Raw genomic sequence first — 24,366 nt, forward strand, 5'->3', positions numbered from 1 at the left:
ACTGTCTGAGAAAACGTTTTTCTTTATGTGTAATCCAATCCCCCTCTGTGCCTAAGTATCTTCAGTTTTAACTGCATGGTTGCTGAAGTAAAAGTTTGTTGGACGAGACAGAAAACTACACCTGTATCCAGTGTGCTGATATCCTGCATTCTGAGAGAAAGAGCTGTAAGGTAAGTTGCAGAATCAGATATTTCATTTCTGTTTTTTTTTGTTGTTGTTGTTTGTTTTTTCTAAATCAGTCCTTTAGTGCATTGCAACTTGGCTCCAATTTGGAGAGGGATTTTTCAGTTCTTTGGTGTAATTGCATTTATTGCAAGGAACTTGATTTTCGTTTCTGTACTGAATGCTGGTAAAATCTGCAGCTGCAAGAGTTAACTGGTATCAGTAGGCTGTGTCTTGAGTGTTAGGTGGATTTTTATTACTGTGATGGGACTCGAAGTAGTCTACTATTGAAAAAAAAAAAAACAGTAAAAGATCAAGGTCCAAATTGTAATCAAGTTTTTTTTGTACTTAAGGCAAACTCAGCAAAAGACCTGAATTATTATTCTGAACTAGTTTTTTCTGTGCCCAGGGTAAATATGTAGAGGTGGAAAAAAACAACATTCTGCTTGTCTGAAGTTCAGGCTCATGTGTCAGGGGGTGTGGTGGTTACATAAATCACAGATGTTTTGTGTAACTTATTTTCTTGATATCGAGGACATGAAGTTCTAGAAGGAAAGATGATCTGGCTGTACTGTTGGGGGTACAAAAGGCCCATTCTTCTTGTAGGCTAATGATATGGTTGGCTTTGTCTAAATAAAGCAGCTTGCAATTTCCTCTGTATGAGGAAATTCCTTCGGTGTAGCAAAAAGTAAGTAGAACCCATCAGAAGGTGAAAACAGCTGGATTGAAAAATGAAAATATTGATCTTTGGGACAGGTAAGGGAAAAAAAAACAAAATGTATTTTACTTTTTTTTTTTTTTTTTTTAAAGCAGTTTGTTGGAAAGCTAAGTTAGATGCTTCTTGTCAAGTTAAGCGATGGTTTGGAATGTTTTGGAGTTCAGAAGCTATGTCCTGCTGTGGCTAGTTGTTAGGATGTTGATTCACTATCAACCAAAAGCAGTCATCATAATTTGATTCTGTAAATGTTGTAACAAAGAGTGAATGAGGGTTCAAACCCACTAGAGAGTGCAGATGGTGTCTGAGAAGATGTTGGAACAAAATGTTTCCTCCTTCCATGATGATCTTCCCTCTTGATTGAGGCTGTACTGAAGGAAGCAGAAGATTATTGGAAGAAATAAATGCTGGAGACATATCAGAGACCTGTTAATGTGTATGTGGGCAGATAGGAGTTCAAGTTTTAGCTCAGTATGATTGCAGTGGATAGAGTTTATAAATGTGGAAAAGATGCACTTCCTTTTATAAGCAGCGTGTCAACTGACACATGAGGTGCCAGTAGGTTGACTCTACAAATTCTGGAAGTAGGGTTCTTTTCCTGACATTTGGAGTACTTGTTAGAATGCAACAAACTTAATGGAATTTATTGTGAGCCTGACATCCAGTCGAGTGGAAAGAGGGGATTCTGTCTCATGGGGTCAGTTGCTATCCAGGTGGTGTCAGGAATTGTAGTTGCAGAACCCTGGAAGAGGATCAGGTGAGAGTCACCACTCTTCTGCTCGCTTATAAGCCTCTTTGGTCCTACATAACTACCTTAATCCATCACTATCACAGAATGGCCCAGGTTGAAAGGGACCTCAAGGATCATGAATCTCCAACCCCTCTGCCACAGACAGGGCCACCAACCTCCCCATTTAATACTAGACCAGGCTGCCCAGGGCTCCATCCAACCTGGCCTTCAACACCTCCAGGGACGGGGCATCCACAACCTCTCTGGGCAGCCTGTTCTAGCACCTCACCACTCTCTCTGTAAAGAACTTCCCCCTGGCATCCAACCTAAATGAGGTCACCCTGCAGCCTTCTTTTCTCCAGGCTGAACAGGCCCAGCTCCCTCAGCCTGTCTTTATAGGGAAGGTGCTCCAGTCCCCTGATCATCTTCGTGGCTCTCACTATCCATTCCTTTAAACAAAGGACATTTCCTTACTCTTACATACATACAAAAGATTGTCTCAAGTGATTGTTTTTGTATCTGCAGGAGCAGTTTCAGAAGTATCTTGTCTCAGTATTGTTGGCCAGTTCTGCAGTGAGATCTTCTTGGGGGGTGCTTTCTAAGTTTCCTACATGGGGATCTGATGCACAGGTGAGGCCAAGGCTTTGTAGTGCAGGTGCTGGGAGTTCAGCCTGCACCTTCTCTTGAGGTGATCCATTATTTTAGATCAGCCCTGTATCTCATAGCCATTGGCAGACCAGGAATTAAAGACTTAAGCGCTGTGGGTATGCATGAGGTATGGGTCTGTGCACCAGATACATCAGGATACCCTGGTACCCAGTATTTATAACTCAGCTGCCACAGTTCCTGATGCAGCTGAGGACCTCTGTCAGATGTGAGGACACAGAACTCTTTGGAACAGGAAGTGAGAAGATATTTGTGAATATTTTGGGATGGGGTGTCAGCAGCCGACCAGACTCATCCCAAGTTGCAAGCCTGCTGAGGAATGCTTTGCGTCTGTGATGGGCTTCATTTTCCCATCCTCAAAGCAAGAGCAGAGAGACATGGAGTTACCAGTACCATGTCAGTGGGGTTCTATCAGCAATGCAGAGAGGTTGGGTTGGAGGTGTGGGTGCATTGTTGCTTTTGATATTTTTGGCATCTGAGACAAGACATGGAGCCCAGCAGGCAGACAGCCATGCTTCTGTCAGTAAGCAAAGTGAGAGGTACTCAAGTACACAACTGTTGTTAGCTGCAGAGGTAATAATAGTTTTGTCTTACAGATTCTCGCACAAGTTAGAGGTGTGTCATTTGGCCCCACAGATTAAATGAATTGTCATGTAATCATGTTTTGATTTGTTTGTTTGTTAAAATCATGAACATATCACGGGAATCGTGGACAAATTAAATGCCAAATAGTGAGTCAATTTCTGTATGGGTCACAGATTGCTGGTAGCTTCCTACCACAACAGCTCTAGCAAGTCAATCAGAATGATAGAGTGAGCATTCACTGAAAAACTGCTATGACTACGACGTGTTTTTTCTCAAATTGTCAAATATGGCCTGAAGAACTGTAACAGACAGTGTAGTGAAGTGTTTCAGTCAGTAGGCAGCATCAGAACATGCAACATTAGGGCTAGTTCATTTGGCTGTCTATAACTGGGGTGTTATTAAGGCCAGCAAATGCAAATGCAATCCTGAAGAATGGAACTTGTGGTTTACTATGAAAATTAACTACAATAATTCATAAAATTACAAACAGGAAACTGATGGAATTGAATAGCTCCTTCAGATAACTCTCATTTTCTGAATGAGTTCTTCTATTTATTATCTCTACAACACAGTTGAAAATCATATTATGTTCTTCCATAAGGTCAAGTGTGTCCATCCATGACGAACGCCGAAGAGTGAGAAACCTCAAAGCCAGGCTACACTTCACTGTCTATCTCCCAGGTGAATTTGATAGGCAGGGTCCGTATTTTTTCTTTAAGAACTTCATCAAACCTTTCACTCTGAGCCACTGTCATCATGTTTTTCCAGTCTCCAATGGTGCCTGAGGAAAGAGGCAGCAAAGGGAGGTGAGAAGAAGGCACTTATCTGAAGCTGGCCTTTCACCAGAGAGATCTACTCTCAGGAAGCCATTCCAGGCTTCCTTGGCATCTCTGTGTTGCTGGACTTTCAAGCAGGGTTTTGTGTGCTCTTTGGAGAACACTTATCTAAATGTGAGTGCACCTCCCCCTTTAATCCCTATGGATTTCCTCCTGCTCTGCACTTCAGAATGCTTTAGAATTGCCAAGGAGCCCAAGGATGCCATGTATTGACCTTCAGAGTAGTTGGCTGAGGTGGCCTGTGCCCACACAATGTAGCTGGTTGTTGCCTTGAAAAGGAAGAGTAAGCACAGGTGGAGGAGACTGGCAAGACAGCACTTTTTTCAGCCTTAAACTGTGTCTCCTGATTGAATAACGTTTGAACACCGTGTTCAAATCAAATTTGCTGCCGTGCCCAGATAGTAAGTCCCCTGATGGCCTTAAAACATTGTTTTTCTCTGTTTGAGAGAGGCTTTTCTCCCCTATCTGCCAGTGAAAGCCACCTATCTGTTTAGCCAATTGCTCATAATCATACTGATACTCCAGTAAGAGAGCAGTATGTTACACCTGGTTCAGAAGTACAACCTTCAAGATCTTCTGTAATGTCCAGCAGGCCATTTGCCACTTTTGTTATCATCAGTGAAACATGACATTTTATTATCTTTAAGGAAATGTGATAAAAACAGCAACAGAAGGGCTATAAAACAACTCTGACAGTTAATTCCATTTAATCTGAGCTCCCCTTTTGAGACTGGGGCAATCCTGATAAGTCCATAAACCCTATTTTCATTTTACACCAAGAGGAGGAATTAAGTGGTTGCCGCAGTGGACTGCTTCTGTTTTACCTTTCCGTAGAAATCTGCCCTTCCCCTTGATCGCCATGTCGTCTGGCATGTTCTCATAGTTTGCCCTGGGGTCCTTCTGCATGTTCTCAAATGTAGCCTGTCTCACAACACTTTCTATTTCCTCTTCACTCAGCTTCTTGCCTATGAAGTCGCAGATTTTCAGCACAGCACTTCTGAGATCCTGCAATAAAGTAAACTTGAAGCATTTTGATGGTGTGAAAACTAAATGCATAAAGCAGTGGAATATGGGATTGTTAAGGACATCACTAAGTTTGAGTCCAAAACTGTCCATCATTTTTTACCATACCATACCATAGTCTGGTTTCTTTTGGGAAGATGACTCTCATTATGCAAGAAGTTGATTTATGTAATAATTCTTCCTAAAGCATTGCACAAATGGGAAAAAATGACATGACGCCCTTGGAAGTCTCAATTTATTTGTTCTCCATGAGGACTGAGTGTACTCCATGATGGATAAATCTAAAGACCTACCTGAAAATGTATTCAATATAGGAAGAAAATATCTGGAAGATGGTGATACGATGGACCTCACCTTTTTCATCTCCTCGTAGGTCAGGAAGAGTATATTGAAATCCTTTGCATGGTTGTACCAGCCTGAAACGTGGTCAAACCAGGCACTGCCAAGCACTTAAGAAGGAAAAACAAAAAATAAAAAGTGGAGTGTGAGGGAGATCTGCTATTTACAGCCATCAGCAAATTAAAACAGTAGAATTATCAGCCTTGCTCTACCACCTCTATTACTTTCAAGGACAGGACTGTATTCTTCCCTCTCTTCTGTTTCTGCATTTCCCCAAGTCTTGGAGGGGGGCCCACAGGGCCCCAATTCGGTTGGCTTTTTGGCTTTTTAGAGCGTGGATGTACGCATATGATCACAGCACCTGTGTGACGCTTTTTTATGTTATGTGGCATTTGACCCCTGACTTCTCATAATCTGCACTGAAAGTAGGGCCAAGCTCAGATGGTCACTCCAGCTTTGGTTGCAGGTTAGGACAGCTGAGGATTCTGGGTGACTGACCTTTACTACTACAATTAATCCTTGTTCTGTTTGAGGCCATAGAGTAGGGTTTAGGCTCCTTAGTAAGAAAAATATCCTACCTTTTCCAGCTAAAAATCTCTCCATGAAAATGTTAAAATCCGGTATTTTCTCTAGTGTTCGGATGAATTTGGAGAAGTGATAATAAGAAACCAACACGTCCTTAGGGTTCCTGGCGACATAAATAACCTGCAGTACAACAAGACGATGGCTCTCAGAGAGATCAAAGTGCTCCATTACTCCATTACCAATATAGGCAGCAGTATTCCTGTTGTGGTTGTTCTGAGCCCACTGATATCTCTTCTTGGGACAGAATGTTAGAGTCTACACTGATACCATTCAGTAGTGCAAGATAGACAGGTTGTAACATCCGCCTTACAAAATCATTTTAACGTCCCGGTTGATTCAGCATCACATTGCTGCAGTTCTCATGAGGAAATCTACAACCATCTCTGGTAAGCCACAGTTCTGGCACGGCGTTGGTGATGTCAGAACTCTGTGAGCTCAGCTCTGGCCTTTGAAGAGGCCGTGTTGTTTTCTGCATGTGAGTTGTCTCTGCTCTACACTACACCTGCATCCATGAAGAAATGACAATTCACAACAGGGCATTCTATTCACAATACTGATGAATAAGAAAATACTCCCTCTTTATCTACTATAATTTTGTGTGGGAGGCCTTTTCTAGACTCGTTATTTCACTGGAACTTGATCTTTTCAGAAGGGTGACATTAGTCCAAGATTTTTTCCCTGGCTCATCCCACTGAGTTGCATTTCTGCACCATCCCTATTTCTAGCAGCAAGGGCTGCAAAAAAATCAAGAGGAAATTGAATAAGCAATTTCTAGATCTCTTCACTTTTGTTCAAGTCGTGATATTTGTAGCAAGATGTGCAAAACTAAAAGAAGGAAATGACAGGATTTGAACCAAATCTCTGAGGCAAATTGTCAGGGTTGGATTTAACTGAATGTTGGAAATAACTTCACTTACATGTCCCTTTTTGTTTCTCAGGTCTTTTGGAGTTAAGTAGTAAGGCAGGTGAGTGGCAAAAACTCGAGGCAAAGGAAGACTGCCATAATCCATATTTTTAATATTATATTCCACCCAGGGGATTCTGTCCAGCATCTCCATATTTTCTGTTCCATTACGATGGCCTTCATGGAGTATTAAGCTCAAAATATTCTGAGTCCACACAGTTCCTAAGAAGAAATTTTTAAAATTTGAACTTTGCTTTTATCATAATTATTATTAAAATTGATGGCAGGGAAGATCTGATTTCTGGGCTTCTTTTCCTTTTTATGCTGTTTGCACAAAGGAAAGGACACCTGAGAGAATTCAGATTAATACAGAAAGGCAGCAAACTATTACTGCTGGCTTACCTGTACAAGCTTAGAGAATGGAAGGCATCTGAAAGCAAAGCCTAGCTCTTAAGGCCTCACCTGGGAAGGAAGGTGTTGGTTCTGGAGATTAGACTGTATGTGTGCTATAGATTTAAATCCACAGAACAAGATAAAGAAATAATTTTCAGAACCAGAGGAGCAATAACTTAGCAAGTGCCCTTCCCCAGTAGTTCCCCAGTTCAGCTCGGGATGCTCAGCTTGGCTTCATCAACCTGGACGATTTTGCATGGAGATGGAGCATACCCTAGGTAACTGGTAAGGAAGAAAGCGGATAGTGGAGTAGGACAGAGGGAAGAATGTAAGTGGAAACAAGATAACATTGCGTGCAATTCATAAATCCAAATTGTCTTCCACCTCCTTCCTTTCTCTGGGCAGCCCATCCCTTTGCAACACAAATCTTCCACTTCCAAAGAAGTTTTCATCTCATTTTGTTAGCATTTAGACCTCTTAAATCTTTCCTCCTCATGCTGCCTCTCTGCCTGACTTGGACTGCTTCCTCCAGCCCTGCCTGACAATGAACTAGCATCACCTGGGCTCCCTAATGTTCATCTCAGTGCCTTATCATTTTGACCTGTAAGTCTTGCCTTCTTCTGAGCACACCTGCCAGACTAAATACAAGAGCCACATAGATCAGCTCAGCAGGACACAAGCAGGAACCTTGTGTGTGGTTTTTCAGGCTGTGGCTATTCAGGTTTGTACCTGATGCTGCACTGCATATACTCAGAGATGGTTCAGATCTATAAAGCAATGCTAACAATCTTTGGCATGCAGTGTGAGTAAAAGCAGATTTATTTCCCCATTGGAATCAATTCAATTCTTACCTGATTTTGGATAAGTAGCTATAAATATGTCACTGTCCTTGATTTCAAAATTCTCCAGGGAAGCTACATACTCAGGTGTAGTATTTACAGCAAAATAAAACCCTTTGTAATTGAATACAAACTCTTTTGATGGTTCCATCATTAATCTGTTGTTGCTTACGGGTGTATAAGCTGCAATAAGAAAAAATAAAATTATAGATTTTAGTTTTGCTGTTATCTCTCGGAAAATCAAACAAAACAAAACAAAAAACGTGTTTTGTAACAATTCACTGAAATTCAGCCTTGAAATTTTCATAAACATCAGGTTATAAAATGAAATACAAAGGCTAATACCCTGATTGTTTATTCATATTTGTGTACGTTAACTGCATCTAAAAGATGATGTAAATAATGGCACTCTGTAAATAATTATTTCTCAAAGTTCCTCTAGGATTTCACTGTCTAATGTTTCCTTTGGTTGTCACCTCTTCTTATCTCTTAAATAGATCTTGCTTAATTAAGCTTTCATGAACACTGTTATTACTCAGCAGTTTAGGCTTACCTGTCCTTTTGCCTTCTCACCGCTAGAGCTGCACTGACCTCACGCTTACCCAGCAGTGCCCTTTTTTGATGAGGGGTGTGGTGGAAACAAGGAAGGGCCATGGCCATGACCAAGGACATGGTCATGACCTTGTGTCCTTGGATGCATCCATGGGCTGCCAGGGACCTGCCTACACGAGGCACATGCACGTGGACACCGCCTATGAGACCTGTGCTCCTTTCAACCCGCAGGTTGCTGTCCCATGATGAGGCAGTGCCAAAACAGGGCAGTATTGGGCCTGCATGCAGCTCAGGTGGGCAGCCTCCTCCCATGGCATGGCCACAGGATGCACGGGCATCCCTCAGGCTCACTCTGCAGCCAGGCTGGGCCTGCTGCTCCCCACACCCAGCCACTCAGAAATATCAGAGTAATGACCAGGCAAAAAGGTTCAGGATAAGCTTATTTTGATATGACTGATGTTCTCTCACTGAGCTGAGTTGAATAAATGAGGAGTCACTCATCACATCAGAAACACTGGTAGCAGTAATCCCAATCATAAAAGCAAAAACAGATTTCAAGTTATGATAAGAAAACTGGTGGCACAAAGGACATAAAAATATGGTGAATGAGTGAATATTTTTAGTTACAAAGGAAGAGTGAAGAATTTGTAAGATACAAAATGCAGACACATTAAATACGCAGTGCACAGAAATCCTTTTTGATTTGATTCTGCCAAAATCTGAGCTTTCATATCACTTTCAGACAGAGGTTATTGAACTGGTTCTTTCTTATGGGCAGGGGATTATACTATGAGGAAATATATCAGGCAAGAAAAGCTATGCCACCTTGGCTAGGAAACATTCACAGTCTAGAGTATCTAATGTAAGAAGAAATAAGCATTCCTATACGCTCTAATCAGCCAGAAATGCATTTGAAAAGTGCTTCTAAAAATCTGCCTCCAGTTGCGGACACAAGGGCATCCGTCTGTTCCTTTCCTACATGTGTGGGGATCTGATCCTTCTGCTTTGCTCAGGGAGCGACCTCACAGGCACAACTCCAACCCCTTGCTGAGCAGTACAGAAAAATGGGTGTCAAACTCAGCTTCCAAACTCTGACACCAACTGTCAGAGCCCAGCTGTACAGCCATCCTCCCCTCGGCACTCACTCAGCTTCTTCTCTGGCTACACTTCTCAAAACGTTTGACAGAACAGTTCCACGCACAGTTCTACTCATCTTACCAGAAGGGCAATCAGCACAGCATTGTTTAACTCACCAATGCACAGCTCCAATAATGTCAGGCATGCTTACCTTGCGTCTTCTCTTCCAGGGCCCACAGAGATGTATGTTATGACTGTGAACGTGAATAGTTTGAGAGAGGCATGAGCAGTCACGTTTCCTTTTTAACAGTCCTGTTTGGCTGTCATTCAATATTTGCTTATCTGTAGCACAGCTAGAGATTAGAGAACTGACATAACCCCTTAGAAGGTTAAACACTCCAGAGAGATTTAGGAAATTATTTTAAGGCAACTTTAATTTTTCTTCCTCCAATTTATCAACAGCATTGTTGAGGAAGAGTGAGAGTGAAGAGGAGCAGAAGTGACTGCAAGATTCCTTTTCATTTCTTTTTCTTTCTTTCTTTCTTTTTGTGTGTGTGTGTGTTTCTTACTCAGCTCCCACAAAATTTTTGCCCACACTTGTTATACCTGCACACTGTATGCGGCAGCAGTCTGAATGAACAGTCTGAGTGCACCACTCTATAGGAGTGCAGTGAGACCAGTCAGACCTGGCCTCAGCAAAGAGCTTCTAGGAGTGAGTTCTTTGCTTCCCCGTATATGAATGTTACACGTATACCCACATTGTTTTTCTACAAGCACCTATAAGTGACATAAAATCTTGCCTGAGACCTTTCTCACTGAAACTTGCACACCAACCATGTTACGCAAAAAAGAAAATTTTGTCCCCCAGCCCTACGCCTTGTTTTGTGTAGAGTTACTTTTTAACCTGGATCAATTCTCCAGGTAGTCCTCGAACTTGCACAACAGATCCATCAGGTAGGGGACAAGCCAGAATGAGGATTAGGGCTAAATTCTTTTTTGCAACACAGGGTAGTTTTAAGCCCAAAGATTAAGCCTGCACTGCTTTGCTTTCTGCTCCAGTCAGGCGTGCCCAGTGTTTTGTAACTGCAATTTCTAGTCAAGGAGTTTAGTATGAATGGAAGATGGCAGCTTTTGATCCTAAAGCAAGGCACAGAGATCATCCATTAGAGGTTTGAAGAGGCCCAAAGAGCAACATCTGCTGTCTGTCACCAGATCTGTGTTCTAGCCAGGGTACCAAAAGCTTTGACTTAGGGAGAGACATAGTGTTTTCCAAGAAAAACAAATAGACTGTAAAGCTATTTGGCCCTCACACAGATGGTGAATTGATAGAATATACATATCTCAACAATACTGTACAACGACAGCATCAGGAAGTTATGACCTGCCCCTGATTGTCAATAGTGTTGAATTACAGTCTATCAGCAGCTAATTGAACATAGTTTCCATGTATTCAACTCTATTACCTGCTTTGGGATAAATTGTTCTGTACAATATTAATAATTAACCTCAAGATCCAAATTCCTAACGTATACTTAAACCACAGGTGAAGTTGCACAAAGTCCAGTTTGTCGAGGAAAGAATATTTGTGGTTTATTGTATGGCTTAATGCCTATGTTTCTAGTGCTGTTTATTTCTACCCCTCGTGTTCTTCCCTTGTTGTTTCCTCTGGTACTTTCACACAACATATTCCCGTCCATACAGGCTGTGGCTTTCCTTTCAGAAGTGCCTACAGCACTGGGAAACTGAGAGTCCTAAAATAAGCCTCCAAGTTCCCTGGGCAGATAACAAACAAAGACAAGCTTCCCACCAATCTACCCTGTGAAATTAAAGAGAGAAGTAAATGCCTTACTTAGGCACATGGAATCTCAATGTAAGTTTTATACATCAGTACAAAATGTATTTAACAGATCATTGCAATCACACCAAACTCACTTAAACCATTTGATCCTCATTCTTGGTACGTACATAGGAATAGATAGTAGCTCCACTAACTGTGAAAAAGGTTTGCAATACATTCCTTTCCTTTAAACAATCCTCTGGTACACCTATGCTCCATTAGTATTGCCTGTTACTGCACAAAATCCATGCCAAAGACATATGATGCCTGAGTTACTAGGGACCTTTCTCAGTAGTTGTACCTTAGTATTACCTACATGGCAATCAGTTAATTGTCTGCTCATTCCTCTGGGATTTCTGTCAGTGGCATACTCTTTCTCCCTCTTTCTTCCACTCCGTTGTGAGAGACAGAAAAGAGGGGCAGGATGTTAAAATGCTGTCTAACATGGAAGTGTGTGTGAAGAAAAGATGTGGGATTTTTATCCTGTATGCAGAAGATGGCAGATGGTGATAGCATGACTGTGGAGATTGAACCTTCTGGCCAAAATTCCACTAAATTTTCTTGTTTTAGAACAGATGGCAGCTGTTGTTTACAGTAACCTGCTTTTTACATTTCTAATTTTCTCCATTTATCATGATTCAACTTCTGATGGAACACCATTACACTCTTGTACACCTTTTGAATAAAAACCTTTCTTCTCCCATTTCCTCATTTGCCTTGGGACAATTTTTCACATCTTCAAACATAACCTATTCTCACTCTGATTTAATTTTAACACAGTTCTATTTTATTTCAGAGCTGCAGATTTTCTGCACAGCAACTTTGAGATCATGCAAAAGGCAGAGTTCAGAGCAGTGTCCCATCCAAATCGCATGATAATCCATTGAGAACAGGTTTGTCAGAGCAGTTTGACATTTTATCTCTCAGCGTAATAATAAATACAAGTTCCTTGATAAAAGGAACTCATTGTCTCTGGATTAGAATAAATTAATGCAAAACCAAAACAACAACAAGAAAACATTAATAAATCTGCTTATTCTGTGTGCTTTTAGATTATTCTCCTCGAACTGAGACACCAGGCAGTCACTGACTGTGGGACATGTGGCTGGTGAAAGGCTCAATTGGAAGGGACCTGGTTTTGCTGGTGACAGTAGCTCAGCAGGAGCCAGCAGTACACTCTGGTAGACAAGGGGCAAGCCACGTTCTTAAATGCATTAAACACAGAATAGCCAGAAGGTCAAAAAGAGGTGCTTCTCCAGCCATATTTACTGCTGGCACAGCCGCACTTTGCATACTGTGTGCAGTTCTGGCCTCCAAAATATAAAAAGGATGTAAAGGACTGTGAAAATGTCCAGAAGAAGGCAACAAGGCTGATAATGGGTCTGGAAGGCATGTCCTGTGAGAAGAGGCAGAGAATTTCCAGTGTACAGGAGGCCAAGAAGTAACCCCTCTGCTCTCTGCACGCCTTGTGAGCGGGAAATGGTGGTGCCAAGCTCTGCTCTTGAATGGCAAGAAGGGAACAGCAGAAAGCTGAGCCACAGTAAGTTTAGAGTGGGTATTAGGAAACACTTTGTTACTGTAAGGGTGCCAAACACTGTAACAGGCTTGGTAGAGAGCTGGCTGATACCCTATTCTTGTCTTGTTCAGGACAACGCCTTCCATAATATAATATAAATTTTGGTTAGTCCTGAAGTCTGGCAGTTTGACTTGGTTATCCTCATAGGTCCCTTCCACCTTCTCCTCTCCTCTCCCTCTCAATCACAATTTCTGATTAACCTGATTGAAATAAATAAATAAATTAAAATGAAACATTTTATGTAAAAAAGAAATATATATACATTTTGAATTGACAGAAAGTTTTAACATTGCTTTGAAGGAGAAATAAACACATCTTCTCTCCCTTTCTTCTGAATCTCAGTTCCTGATTAATCTGAGAGATAGTCACCTCAAGCTTTTCTGAGAGTTAGATAATGGCACATAAAAAATAAGCTGCTTCAGCACTCAGTGTGGAGTATATCTAGGAGAACATTCAGTAATCAAGTTGCATTGTGTAAGTTCACAGATATCCCTCCATTGCTTTCCTCAGCAATATACTGTGCAACTGAACATGAGTGGCCACGATATCCATAAAGGATGAACTTGTGGCCTTTACCTCTGGTTGTAGAACTGTACTACTCTTTCTATTATCCTACTGTCTGTGAGATCAAAATAGATCAAAGTCGTTTGTGGCTGTAGCAAAAATGCTAAGTCATGACCTGAAACAGTGACAGAGCACCTGGTAGGAAGGCAGGACCAACCCATGGGAACTCAGGTGTATGCTCCACCAGAAGGGGTGGAGCCAGGATCCACCCCTTCCCAAACTCATTTAAGTGTTGGCAGGGGAAGAAAGGCTATCTCTTACTGGAGGTCTCTATCTCTTGGTGGCCTTTCAAGGGTAAGAAGCTCTCTTCCTTCAATTTTTGTGTCATTTTGGTGTGGTTGCTGCATTTTGGCTCATTCTCATTTGCTGTAGCCTGACTTTGCTGTCCTGCTGTTATTGTGGTACTTTCTGTTCTATTTCAGCATTACAATAGCATTTTTAGTAATTTCTATGGTCTGTTCCTCTACTGTTATGTAAACTGTGGTTCTCAACTGATGTTTAAGAGTTCTGCTATTGCCCTGCCCCAGCTGCAGCTCCTAGACTCAAACTAAGATATGTGAGGTGCCAGCCAGTTGACTCTATGAACTCTGGAAGTGGGGTTCTTCTCTGACACTTAGAGTACTTGTTTGAATGTAACAAACTTAATGGAATTTATTGTGAGCCTGGTATCCAGTATCCAGTGGAAAGAGGGAATTCTGTCTCACAGCATCAGTTGTTGTCCAGGCACTGTCAGGAAATGTAGATGCAGAACCCTTGCAGATGATCAGGTGAGACTCGCGCTCTTTTGCTCACTTATAAGCCCCTTTGGTACTACACAACCATCTTAATCCATCACTGTCCCTTCCTTTAAACAAAGGACGTCTCCTTACTCTTACGTACATACAGAAACAGACACTTGAGACAATCTTTTGTATCTGCAGGAGCAGTTTCAAAATTATCTTGTCTTAGTGTTGTTGGCCAGCTCAGCAGCGGGATCTGCCTGGGGGAAGCTGCCCACATCTGTTTTTTCAGAAAGGCCCTTTATGTCATGTCTGGCAGACTGGGAATCACTTAAGTGCTGTGGGAATGCACGAAGTATGGCTCTGGTAAACCAGGTACATCAGGGTACACAGGTACCAAGTATTTGTAACTCAGACACCACAGTTCCTGCTGCAGCTGAGGAGGTCTGGCTGCTGTGAAGATGCAGAGCTCTTTAGAACAGAAAGTGAGAAGGCATTTGGGAATGTTTTGGGATAAGGTGTCAGCTGCCAACTGGGTTCAGCACAAATTGCAAGCCTCCTGATGAATGTTTTATATCTGGAATGAGTTTCCTTTCCCCATTGTAAAAGCACTAGCAATGAGACCTGGGGTCAGCAGCACCATGCCAGTGGGGGCCCAGAGCTCTGCGTCCTGCAGTTTCCATCAGCAGTGCAGAGGTTGGGTTGGAGGTGTGGGGGCACTGTTATTTTGCCGTCTGAGACGAGACATGGAGCCCAACAGGCAGACAGCCATGCTTCTGTCAGTAAGCAAGGGGAGAGGATTATAATAGTTATGTCTTTCAAATACACCATTCACACGCAGGTTAGAGGGGTAACATTTGGCCTTATGAATTAAGTGAATTAAGGCATCAGGTAGTAGTTAATGACCTTCTAATAATCCACAATAGAACTCACAGTAACGTGTTTTCTCATGACAGAATGCGCAGGGAGTTAACTGAATTGCTTGTTAAAAGGTTAGTGAAATTATGCAACCATGATTGATCATGGTGATGATGAACATGATGATCATGTAAGCCACTGAATACTGGTGTCAAAGTCACTCATTCCTTTGTACAGGTGGCCAGACAGCACAACTGCTTGCCATTTCCCTGTGAGACCACTGCCTCCTGCAGGTGATGGATTAGATCACAAAGTGAATGATCAAGGCTGTACCTACAGATGCTACTTGTTGATGAAAGGTGTTCTGTGAATAAGGCAGAATGTTTGAGTGCAAGTACAGAGCTGTCATCTGGCACTAGAAGGTTTCCGCTCTAAATGAAGTGTTTCTGTCTTGGGCACAGTGTCCTTAGATAGTGCTGGTTCAGTTACTCCAGTCAGCAGCATTGCCACAGCTGTTCACTAACAAGATGGTGTGTATTTTTAGAGTGACAGGTATGACTAATTACAAAAAAAAAAAAATCAGAAATCCCAAGAAGCGTGATGGCAGTTAAAATTGATTAGAACTGTATTTTAAAAAAAAAAACCCTACATATTTTTACCAGAAACTTAATTTTATGTCATCAAAGATTACAGCTCTAACTCACACACTTGGAGCTAAGGGATTTTTTAGTTGGACCGGGAAATAGGCAAAGATTCACATATTCCCACTAAAATATCAACACAAAAAAAAAAAAAAAGAGAGAAAAGGTCCCAAGACTACAAAGCTGCATCCAAAGTAACAGGGAGCTGCTCCTTCCAGACTTGTGAATTTATAATCAAAGCCATAAGGTATGCTATATCAGCATCCCTTTTAATGCGTAAGTGCCACCGCAGAACTTTGCTACCAGACTGGAGTGCTTCAAAGAGTTGTTAATATTAACATAAAATACTATCACTCTGTCTCTCCTATTTTACTACACTTGACACTGCCAATAGCACAGTAGTTGAATGGGCCCTTCCTCCATTCTCAGGCTTAGGAGGGGTAGCTCCAGCCTTGTCCTTGAAGTGAGCAAAAGGAAAGCAGAATCTGGTATGACCAGGGAGGACAGATGTCTGTGATGGGTGATAGCAGCTGCAATGTGATTACAGACAGTCAGCTTCCAGGAGCAGAAAAACTTGTACTCCCTCCTACTGTTGACAGTTGTTAGATGGTTTAGTCCTCAGATTTTACCGAGTTGCTTTTTCTTGTTTCATTCCTACAAAAAGGGGGAGGGGGAAAAATCCAATCTAGCTGTCTTGGTTTTGGATAGAACACAGTTCCTGTTCTTCCATAGGGGCTCATATACTGCTGTGTTTTGGACTTAAGTTGAAAACAATTGATAGCACACTGGTATTTTACTTGTTGCTGAGCAGTGCTTATTATAACTCAAGGACTGTTCAGCTTCTTGTGCACCCCTGCCAGCAAGGAGCTGAAGGTGCACAAGGAGCTGAGAGGATATAGAAGCATGATAGCTGGTACAAACAGCCCAAAGGGATGTCCCACACCTGGCTGTTGGTAAGAAATAGTGAATGAGTTCCTTGTCTTGCTTGGTTGTGGGTACAGCTTTTGCTTTGTCTAGTAAACTGGTTTTATCTCAAACCATGAGTTTTCCTGCTTTTACCTTTCCAATTCCCTCCCCAGACCAGCTGTGGGGGAAGTGAGCAGGAGCAGCTGTGAGGTGCTCAACTACCTGCCTGCTGGTGATAAACCACAACACTGGTAAAGAACATTGAGAGTTAAATGCTTGTTAAGGGAGGAAAGACTTTTTTTTTTTTTTTTTTAAGTTCATGCCTAACATTAGAGACTTGCAAGGAACTTTCAAAGGACCATGTAGGCAGGACTTGCAGCATCCTTCTGGTTCTATATGTTGTGGAAGTTGCAGGCAGGTACTGTGCAAAATGAAGTCTGACAGGACAGAAGATGCCCTGGAAGCATGATTTTTTTAAAAACCATTATCAGAGCAATTTTTAATTAAAAAAATATTTATTCGTAATACAAAACGTTTTCTTTCCACACTGCAGTGGTTTGTCTCATGCACACTCCTCAAGCAAACAATCTCCACTTTGTACACCACTGCCTCCTCCTGCCCCATGCAACACTGACCCACCTCATAAGCACACTTCTGTTAGCAAGGGGTGCACCAAGGGAAGGCAAATGATTAAAAAGAAATGCAGTAGTAAATGAATCCCTGCTGGAATAGACCATGCCAGGTGAAAACACTCAATTGCTTCTGTACTTCACAAATAGTTGCTGGAGAAGTTGCTGAGATACAAAAGGTTAATCAAATTTTACAAGAGATGGAACATTAGCCATAGAGCAAGTATAAATGTACTTACAGAGATGAAGTTGACCAGGCACTCCAAAAAAAAAAAAAAAAAAAAAAAGGTAGTTTCACAGTATTTTTACCCACTGTGCTTATTAATAATTAACTATAGTGCATAGGTTGCTACAGGGCAGTGGATGTCACTTTGTAATTTAAACAACTAAGAAAATACCCCATTTTCTGCTAGCCTAAGAAGCTAATACTGAAGAGTTACACTTCACCTGGAGGGAAGTGTTTTGATTGAAGATTAAAATTATAGGCCTAAGTTTGATGTTGTGCTTCTCCAAGCTCTTAGACATAACTTAAGTGTACAAATTGTTAAGCTAGTCACAGTCCAATATGACTAGTTCAATGTTTTGTATTCAGCAGATTTCAGAAAGAGGTAGGTAAGGCATCCTTTAAGGAATCTTCTCTGATGTTAAGACCTGTGAAGCCAGACAGCGAGCCTAAAAAGAACGGGGGAAGGAGCGTGAATAGTTTAACAAATGAAAACATCTTTTTTCAGTGATTAATTTAGAAAATGCACTTACTAAAGGGCTATATTTCATCCTAAATGTGATCTTTCAAGGTAATAATCTAAAGAATTAATATTTTAAAATATAAATAGAATCTTTGGAGAGAAGAAAAAATACATGTTCCCCTCCCCCAGAAAACACTACTTTAGTTACTGTGTTCTGAATTCTAATGCACATTCTTTTAAATTTTCTTACACAAACTATTTCCTAAAATACTTACAGTTTTCTCTTCCAATGTGAGGATGCCATCTACAGCAACTATCTGGTATTGCTTTTCTTTTAAGCTACCCATAAACTTTCGAAGTAGTTTGAGACTAGTGCCATCACTGTTTAGTTTTAACAGTTTCTGCATTTCTTGAGCAGGACATCCAGGATCAAATAGTAGCAAACATAAGGCTTTATTCTTCTTTTCTTCTATGCCTACAACAGTACGGCTATGACCTAGTTTCAAAGAGATTTTCAGTATTTTAGAAAAACGAAATCCCATTTACTTGCCTGTAGCATATTGCTTATTTTTAAATCAAGCAATACGTTAGTAGAAATTCAACATAGTGATTGTAATTAAAAAGCAGATGTCAAAAAGCTGATATTCCACTCATGCTTTTCTAACCAATAAAAATACTTTTTAAACAGAAATTTAACAATAAATAGGCCTTCAATTAAGTGAAAAACACAAGACTGCTCTAAATCACAGCACACATAGAGAAAAAGTAAGAAAACAAATCAGTACATTGTGATGCTGACCTTGATGTTGCAAGTAGATAGGTGGCCTGGAAGTGCACACTACCTTTGCAGTACTTTCATTATCTGTAGAATAGTAATGTAAAATCCACTCAAACAAACGAGGGTGTGTGCCTGTGGGACCAGTTGGTTTGTGGAAGTCAATAATTTGGCACCTATGGAACATTAAAAATTAAAACAAGGTATTAAATTTGAAGCACTTCCTTTTTAAAAAAACAAAAAAAAACCCCTCTCAGTCCCTCCCTCCTTCATGAAGAATGCTTCATAAACAGCTGCAATTTCAGGCAAAACATTCACGCTATTTTTGTTGTATGTTTGCTCTTGTATTGGACATGCTGAATCATAACCTGAACCTCTGATTGATCACCTGAGGAGAGCAATGAGTCAGCTATGGGAGCACAGGTAAAGGCAATTCAGTGGTGGAGCCTGGCTCCACCTCTCCTAGACCCATTTAAGTGCTGGCTACCAGGTAGAAAGGATCTCTTCTGGAAATCACTCCTCTGGAGTTTTGCAGCGAGCCCAGGACATGGGTAAGTTTTCTGTCTATTCTCTCTGTTATTATAATCTGCTTTGCCAAACTCTCTTGTTTATTTCATAATTATAACAGCTTTATATTCATTGACTATACAGCTCTTATTTTAAATACAGGCATAGAAGATATTCCAACTACAAAGGAATGCAGTAGGTACTGTTCAAAACCACAGTCTTTACTCTGTAGCAAATAAATACTCTGTTCTGCTCAGCCAAACAAGAGCTTAGGAAGTTTGCAAAAATCCAAACATTAGATTTCTGTAGAAATACCAGGAAGTAAAACTAACAGCAGAATATGCAATTGAGTAGCTGAAATTCAGATTGTTCTCAAGGTGCAACTAGAGAGAAAATAAGTTTTTTAAATCAGTACATAATTGTATGCATATATGGCACAATTCCTCAACAAGTCTCAGTGATTACAAATAGTTATTCTCCTTGCTTATCTGCATAAGTAGTTACACAGGTTTATGATTGCATTGACTACAATGTATCCACTTACAGGCTGGTTGAATATGAAGTCACTATGATGGATTGTTTTTCTTCACAGTTGACAATTTTGACCCTCAGAAGGTATATGCTTAACTATCGCTTAAAAATAATAACAGAAAAAGTAATACTTACTTTATCCTGAGACTGGTTAACAGCGAATAAATTTCACACGCTCCTATCCACGCCTTGGAACCACGTAACCGGTTGTTGAAGTGAGATGCTCCATGAGGATCAAAGCCTTCTTTCCAAGCATCTTCGATCATAGACTGAATCTTCGGTATGCTAGGAATTAGTGCAGTATCTGAAACATAGAAGCTTTTGAATTGCAGCTACAGTTACCGAAATAATCTATTAAGAACATCCAGCTTCTTTTCTAAGAGATAATAGATATTAGAAAAATATACTCCCCCCCCCCCCCCCCCCCCCCCAAAAAAAAAAAACCCCAAACCTAAAGCTTTAACCATATCATACCTCACCAATATTCACCACCCTTCCAATTCTTTTCACAATATGCACTGGAGTTCTAACAAACATTTAATAGGTATAATTGACATTGATAAGCTTTGCTGTATAAACAAAAAGGTAAAACATGAGTTTGTCATCTGAGGCATGTAAAACAAATAGGAAGTATTTTGATTACTACCTCTCAAGCAGTCATTATACAAGCTGTTTTGCAAGAGTGAGGAAAGGAGCATTTGGAAATTCCTGTAACCACAACCCCAGCCTTTGTCACCCAAAGATGAGTGGAAGTGATCTACTCCTGCTGAAAGCCATACACGCCTCACATCTTTGTTTTCATTCTGGTAGTACTTGCACAATACCTCAGTGATTCCTGGAAGAACAAATAGAAAATCTGTAGAATGATTTACAATGTGCTGGAAAAGATTACAACTAACTGAAACATAATACAAAAAGCTACTATAAATTTGAATAGCTATCCTATAGCACTAGGTAGTAAACAAACATATTCTCTCAAAGACAACCTCTATGCAACAGGAGATTTTCATCTTATGACACGTATCGTACTTGAGCTCTTACCCACTCAAAGCGATTCCAACGTTTCACCCTCCCTTGGACCACCCACTTTGAAAGAAAAAAAATTAGAAGGATGGATGTTACAGACACGCTCCAGATTAATATTATTTGTGCCCTAATACCAATCTGAAGTGGTGAAACATTTTGCTAAAAACACCTTTGTTCACCACAAACTATGCCCAAAATTTACATGCTTCGTTGCTGAACTGCTCTTTTACCTGAGGTTTTTGTTTTCCCATCATCTATACCAAAAGCCAAACATTCCATCATGTCAGCTTTTCTCTTGTGATACTCAAAGGGCTGCATCCTTCCTCTATTAACTTCTCTTTCCATATTATTCAGGAATTGCTTCTTGTAGCCTCCAGAGCCATCCAAGCCATACTGTCTCTGTAAGGGATACAGTGTTTATAATTTAAATTACATTTTAAAAATTCTTGTTCAATGATTTAAGAAGCAGCTTGCACAATCAGCAACGTTGAAAAATAGTGAACAAGACATAAAACCTTTGTACTTACAGCACAAGCTGCTCCTGCCACCAACTCTTCAGTACCTGATTGAAGCCTACCTGACTGCGTAAGTCTGACCCGGTATGACTGCTCTTATTTTCATATAATGCAGGAAACAGTTTCAACTTCATCAACTTCAAATGGCACAACTCTTAAAAATTTTCCCATTTACAAACATTACTGTACCTGTAGCTTTTTAAATTCTTCCTTCTCTCGCTTCTCTTCTTCAAGTCTCTGCTGTTTATCTTCTTCAGTTTGAAGCCGCTGAGCCAGTTCTAAATCTCCACTGCCTCCACCTATTCAGGAATAACATTACAGAACCAGAAAACTTTACCAGGAGGTTAACGATGCTTTGATGGATTGTTTACTTGAGGATTCTTTTCTAAGAAGACACTGACAAACACAGCTAGGCATCACTTTTCAAGAGGGATCCTGTACTATGCTGGGCTATTAGCAAGGAGTACTAAGCAAGAATAACAGAATTCGGATTGTTAAGCCTCAAATTCCTGACTTGGAGAATGTGTGTGCAGTCACAGATGCAATTGCTTGGCAAATAATGCAAGCATAGCTCTACCACTAAGCAAACATCTTTTGGTTACTGTGCTTTACATAATTATTAGTAAGAAATCCTAGTTTTTTGAATAACACAGACCTATCAGTTTCTCAGATCCCTCCTAGCAATCTCAGAGTGACAAAAAGAAACTTGGGATCAGAGTGCTGGATAGTGAATCTCCAGCATTTTATTAGCTATGCAAATAAAGTAAACTGATTTTGATTCCTTGTCATGGTTTCCGCTCGTCACGGAACCGGGCCAAACCAGCCCATAAACCGTTGACATTCCTTTACCTATCATTATGACTCTGAACATTTACAGAAAAGAACTCAGAAAAAAATCAGTAGTTTTCAAAAGACTATTTTGAATTCTTCACATGGGAATGAGCTACTAGATTCTGCGAAGGTAACCCTTTCATAGGGCTAGAATGTGTAAGGAGGTATCTTTATATTTATAGTATATTTTAATACATTAAATTATATTTATAATATATTTCTAAGTTTTAGTTTTACCTAACATTTAGAGCATATACTGAATAACTGTGCATAGAAAGACACTTCTCATAGCACATGTAATTAAGCAAAGCACAAGGGCAAGTGACCGAACTTGCGTTTAACTTCATTATGAATCTATTCAGTTCTCTTTTTAAATAAATAAATATTTCATTTAAATTTTGTATGAGATTATGTACTGCAACATGCAAGTATTTTCAAAGATTATCACTTGCATCCTTTCAAGTACCTTCTGGAAAGCTGTGTTCCTCTAAGTGTAAATCCACATGTTCCTCGAGAATCTGAATGTCTGTACAGGTGAGACCACATATTGGACATTCATATAGCTGTTCAACATTCTCTGTGTCTGAAAAAGAAACACAGTTTCTTGCTTAATGCAGTTCCTGGTCATCCTTTTCTGCTGTTTGTAAGAATCATCCCCCAGCAGCTCAAGATAAACAAAAAGAATTATGCTGGTATTGAAATTCTCCAGTGGAAGGCACCACATGCCTTGGTTAATAGCTATGGCTCTTAACCACTTATGAATTCATATTTAAATACCTGCAAAGTTTGAAGATATATTTTCCCTCTTCCTATTCAGCAGAATTTTCCCTATTAAACTTACCACAACTAGCTATAATATTTTTTTAAGGCCTACAAAATGCCAATCAAATATCAAACCTTTAATGAAAAGATACATCCTGCTGATGGAAGAACACTTGCTTACAAAATCTTAATGCTTGTATGACAACTCAGCAATCAGCAGGCAGAAAAAAAACTACAATGCTGTCATTTCTTATTAATCTTTCTGTGTTTCCTCAGCTGTTTCTTCTGCACTTTTAGTGTTATTATGAAGAGAAGCATATAACAGCTAAGGTTCAGAAAATCACCTGGAGATCACCAGGACCCTCAAACCATGGTCATGTCAAAATGGCTCAGGGTTATTACTCAGGGTCTTTTCCAGTCACTTTTCTGAGGTTGGAAACTCCACAATGTTCTCATTCCAGTAACAGCTTTCTTATGTTTCAGCGGTAGCTCTTTATTTCACTTGCTGCCTGCAGTCCTGCCACTGCACACTACAAAGACTTAACCTTCAGTGCCCTCTCTTTTAGTCACCTAGCCTCAGAATCCAACTCATTTGAGTTGGAAGGTGCCTTTAAAGCTATCTAATTCAACTGCCCTGCGAGGAACGCTGACACCTACAACTCCATCAGGGTGCTCAGCCCCATCCAGGCTAAGCTTGAGTGTCTCCAGGGATAGAGCTTCCACCACCGCTCTGGACAGCCTGTGCCAGTGCTTCACTGTCCCTACTGTAAAAAAAAACCTTATTCCTAATATTAAAATAAATTTCTCCTCTCTTAGTTTGAAACCATTTCCCCTTGTCCTATCCCTGCAGACCCTGTGGCGAGGAGACAGCCCCTTCCTAGTTCCTCTTTAGATACTGAAAGGCTGCTCTCAGGTCCCCCCGGAACCTTCTCTTCTCGAGGCTGAACAGCCCCAGATCTCTCGGCCTGCCCTCAGAGGAGAGATGTTCCATCCCTCGGGTTTTCGTAGCCCTTCTCCATCAGTTCTATGTCTCTCCTGTACTGAGCACTCCAGCACAATACGGAGAATAACAGCAGAACACACCGTGCCGTCGATTACCCTCACATTCTGCATTCTTAACATCATTCCTTTTCCCTGCCAGCACAGACAACGCGTTACACCAGCGATGCCACGCCGTATGGGAACCACCCACCTGCGCCGAGCAACCGCCCGTGCCGCGCCCTGACGTGCGCCTCCAGCTGGTGCCCCCGCCGCCTCCCCGCAGAAAGGGCACTCGAGCTCAGGGCTGCGGGGCAGCGGCTGGGGCTCCGGGTGCACGGCCTCCACGTGCCGGCAGAGCTCCTCGAAGCCCGAGGCGGCGGCGCTGCAGAGCGGGCAGCGAGGCTGCCGGTCCGGGTGGGCGCGATTCACGTGACGCCGCGCCGCCGCTTCCGAGGGCAGCTCCCGTCCACAGATACCGCACACCGACATGGCGGCCCAACGGTCCGCACGGAAGCCCCGTCCCCTTCCCGGGGCGGCGGAGGCTACGCCCGCCCTTCGCCGCCGCGCGGGGCCTGCTGGGAGCGGCGAGGCCCGCCCGTGGGCAGTGCGGCGCGCG

General features: G+C 41.4%; 2 protein-coding genes across 2 annotated transcripts; both read right to left on the bottom strand.

The window, feature by feature from the left end:
- Positions 1-3,356: 3,356 nt before the first annotated feature.
- LOC125688934 (amine sulfotransferase-like) lies at positions 3,357-10,174 on the bottom strand. The gene is made up of 7 exons (XM_048935565.1): positions 9,618-10,174; positions 7,790-7,960; positions 6,559-6,767; positions 5,635-5,761; positions 5,072-5,166; positions 4,519-4,699; positions 3,357-3,639 (listed from the first exon to the last, which is right to left on the bottom strand). The coding sequence occupies exons 2-7, from the start codon at positions 7,929-7,931 to the stop codon at positions 3,515-3,517; spliced, it is 879 nt and encodes a 292-aa protein (XP_048791522.1). The 5' UTR covers positions 7,932-7,960; positions 9,618-10,174; the 3' UTR covers positions 3,357-3,514.
- Positions 10,175-15,766: 5,592 nt separating this feature from the next.
- Positions 15,767-24,250, bottom strand: ZUP1 (zinc finger containing ubiquitin peptidase 1). Its single transcript, XM_048935564.1, is given in 10 exon segments — positions 15,767-17,808; positions 18,098-18,318; positions 18,622-18,773; positions 19,771-19,939; positions 20,282-20,470; positions 20,892-21,060; positions 21,366-21,475; positions 22,474-22,590; positions 23,962-24,016; positions 24,018-24,250. Coding segments are annotated over 10 exon segments (1,452 nt in total). The 5' UTR covers positions 24,240-24,250; the 3' UTR covers positions 15,767-17,760.
- Positions 24,251-24,366: the final 116 nt, after the last annotated feature.

The sequence above is a fragment of the Lagopus muta genome, chromosome 2 (assembly GCF_023343835.1).
Source record: "Lagopus muta isolate bLagMut1 chromosome 2, bLagMut1 primary, whole genome shotgun sequence".
NCBI lineage: Eukaryota > Metazoa > Chordata > Aves > Galliformes > Phasianidae > Lagopus > Lagopus muta.

What these genes read in the sequence shown, in the direction of transcription:
- LOC125688934 (XM_048935565.1), bottom strand. Translation starts at nt 7,931, where the DNA reads ATGATGGAACCATCAAAAGAGTTTGTATTCAATTACAAAGGGTTTTAT. An exon ending in TGAGAAACAAAAAGGGACAT is followed by an intron (nt 5,762 to 6,558) that starts GTAAGTGAAGTT and finishes GTTGTACTGCAG; the next exon opens with GTTATTTATGTCGCCAGGAA. An exon ending in GAGATTTTTAGCTGGAAAAG is followed by an intron (nt 5,167 to 5,634) that starts GTAGGATATTTT and finishes TTCCTTCTTAAG; the next exon opens with TGCTTGGCAGTGCCTGGTTT.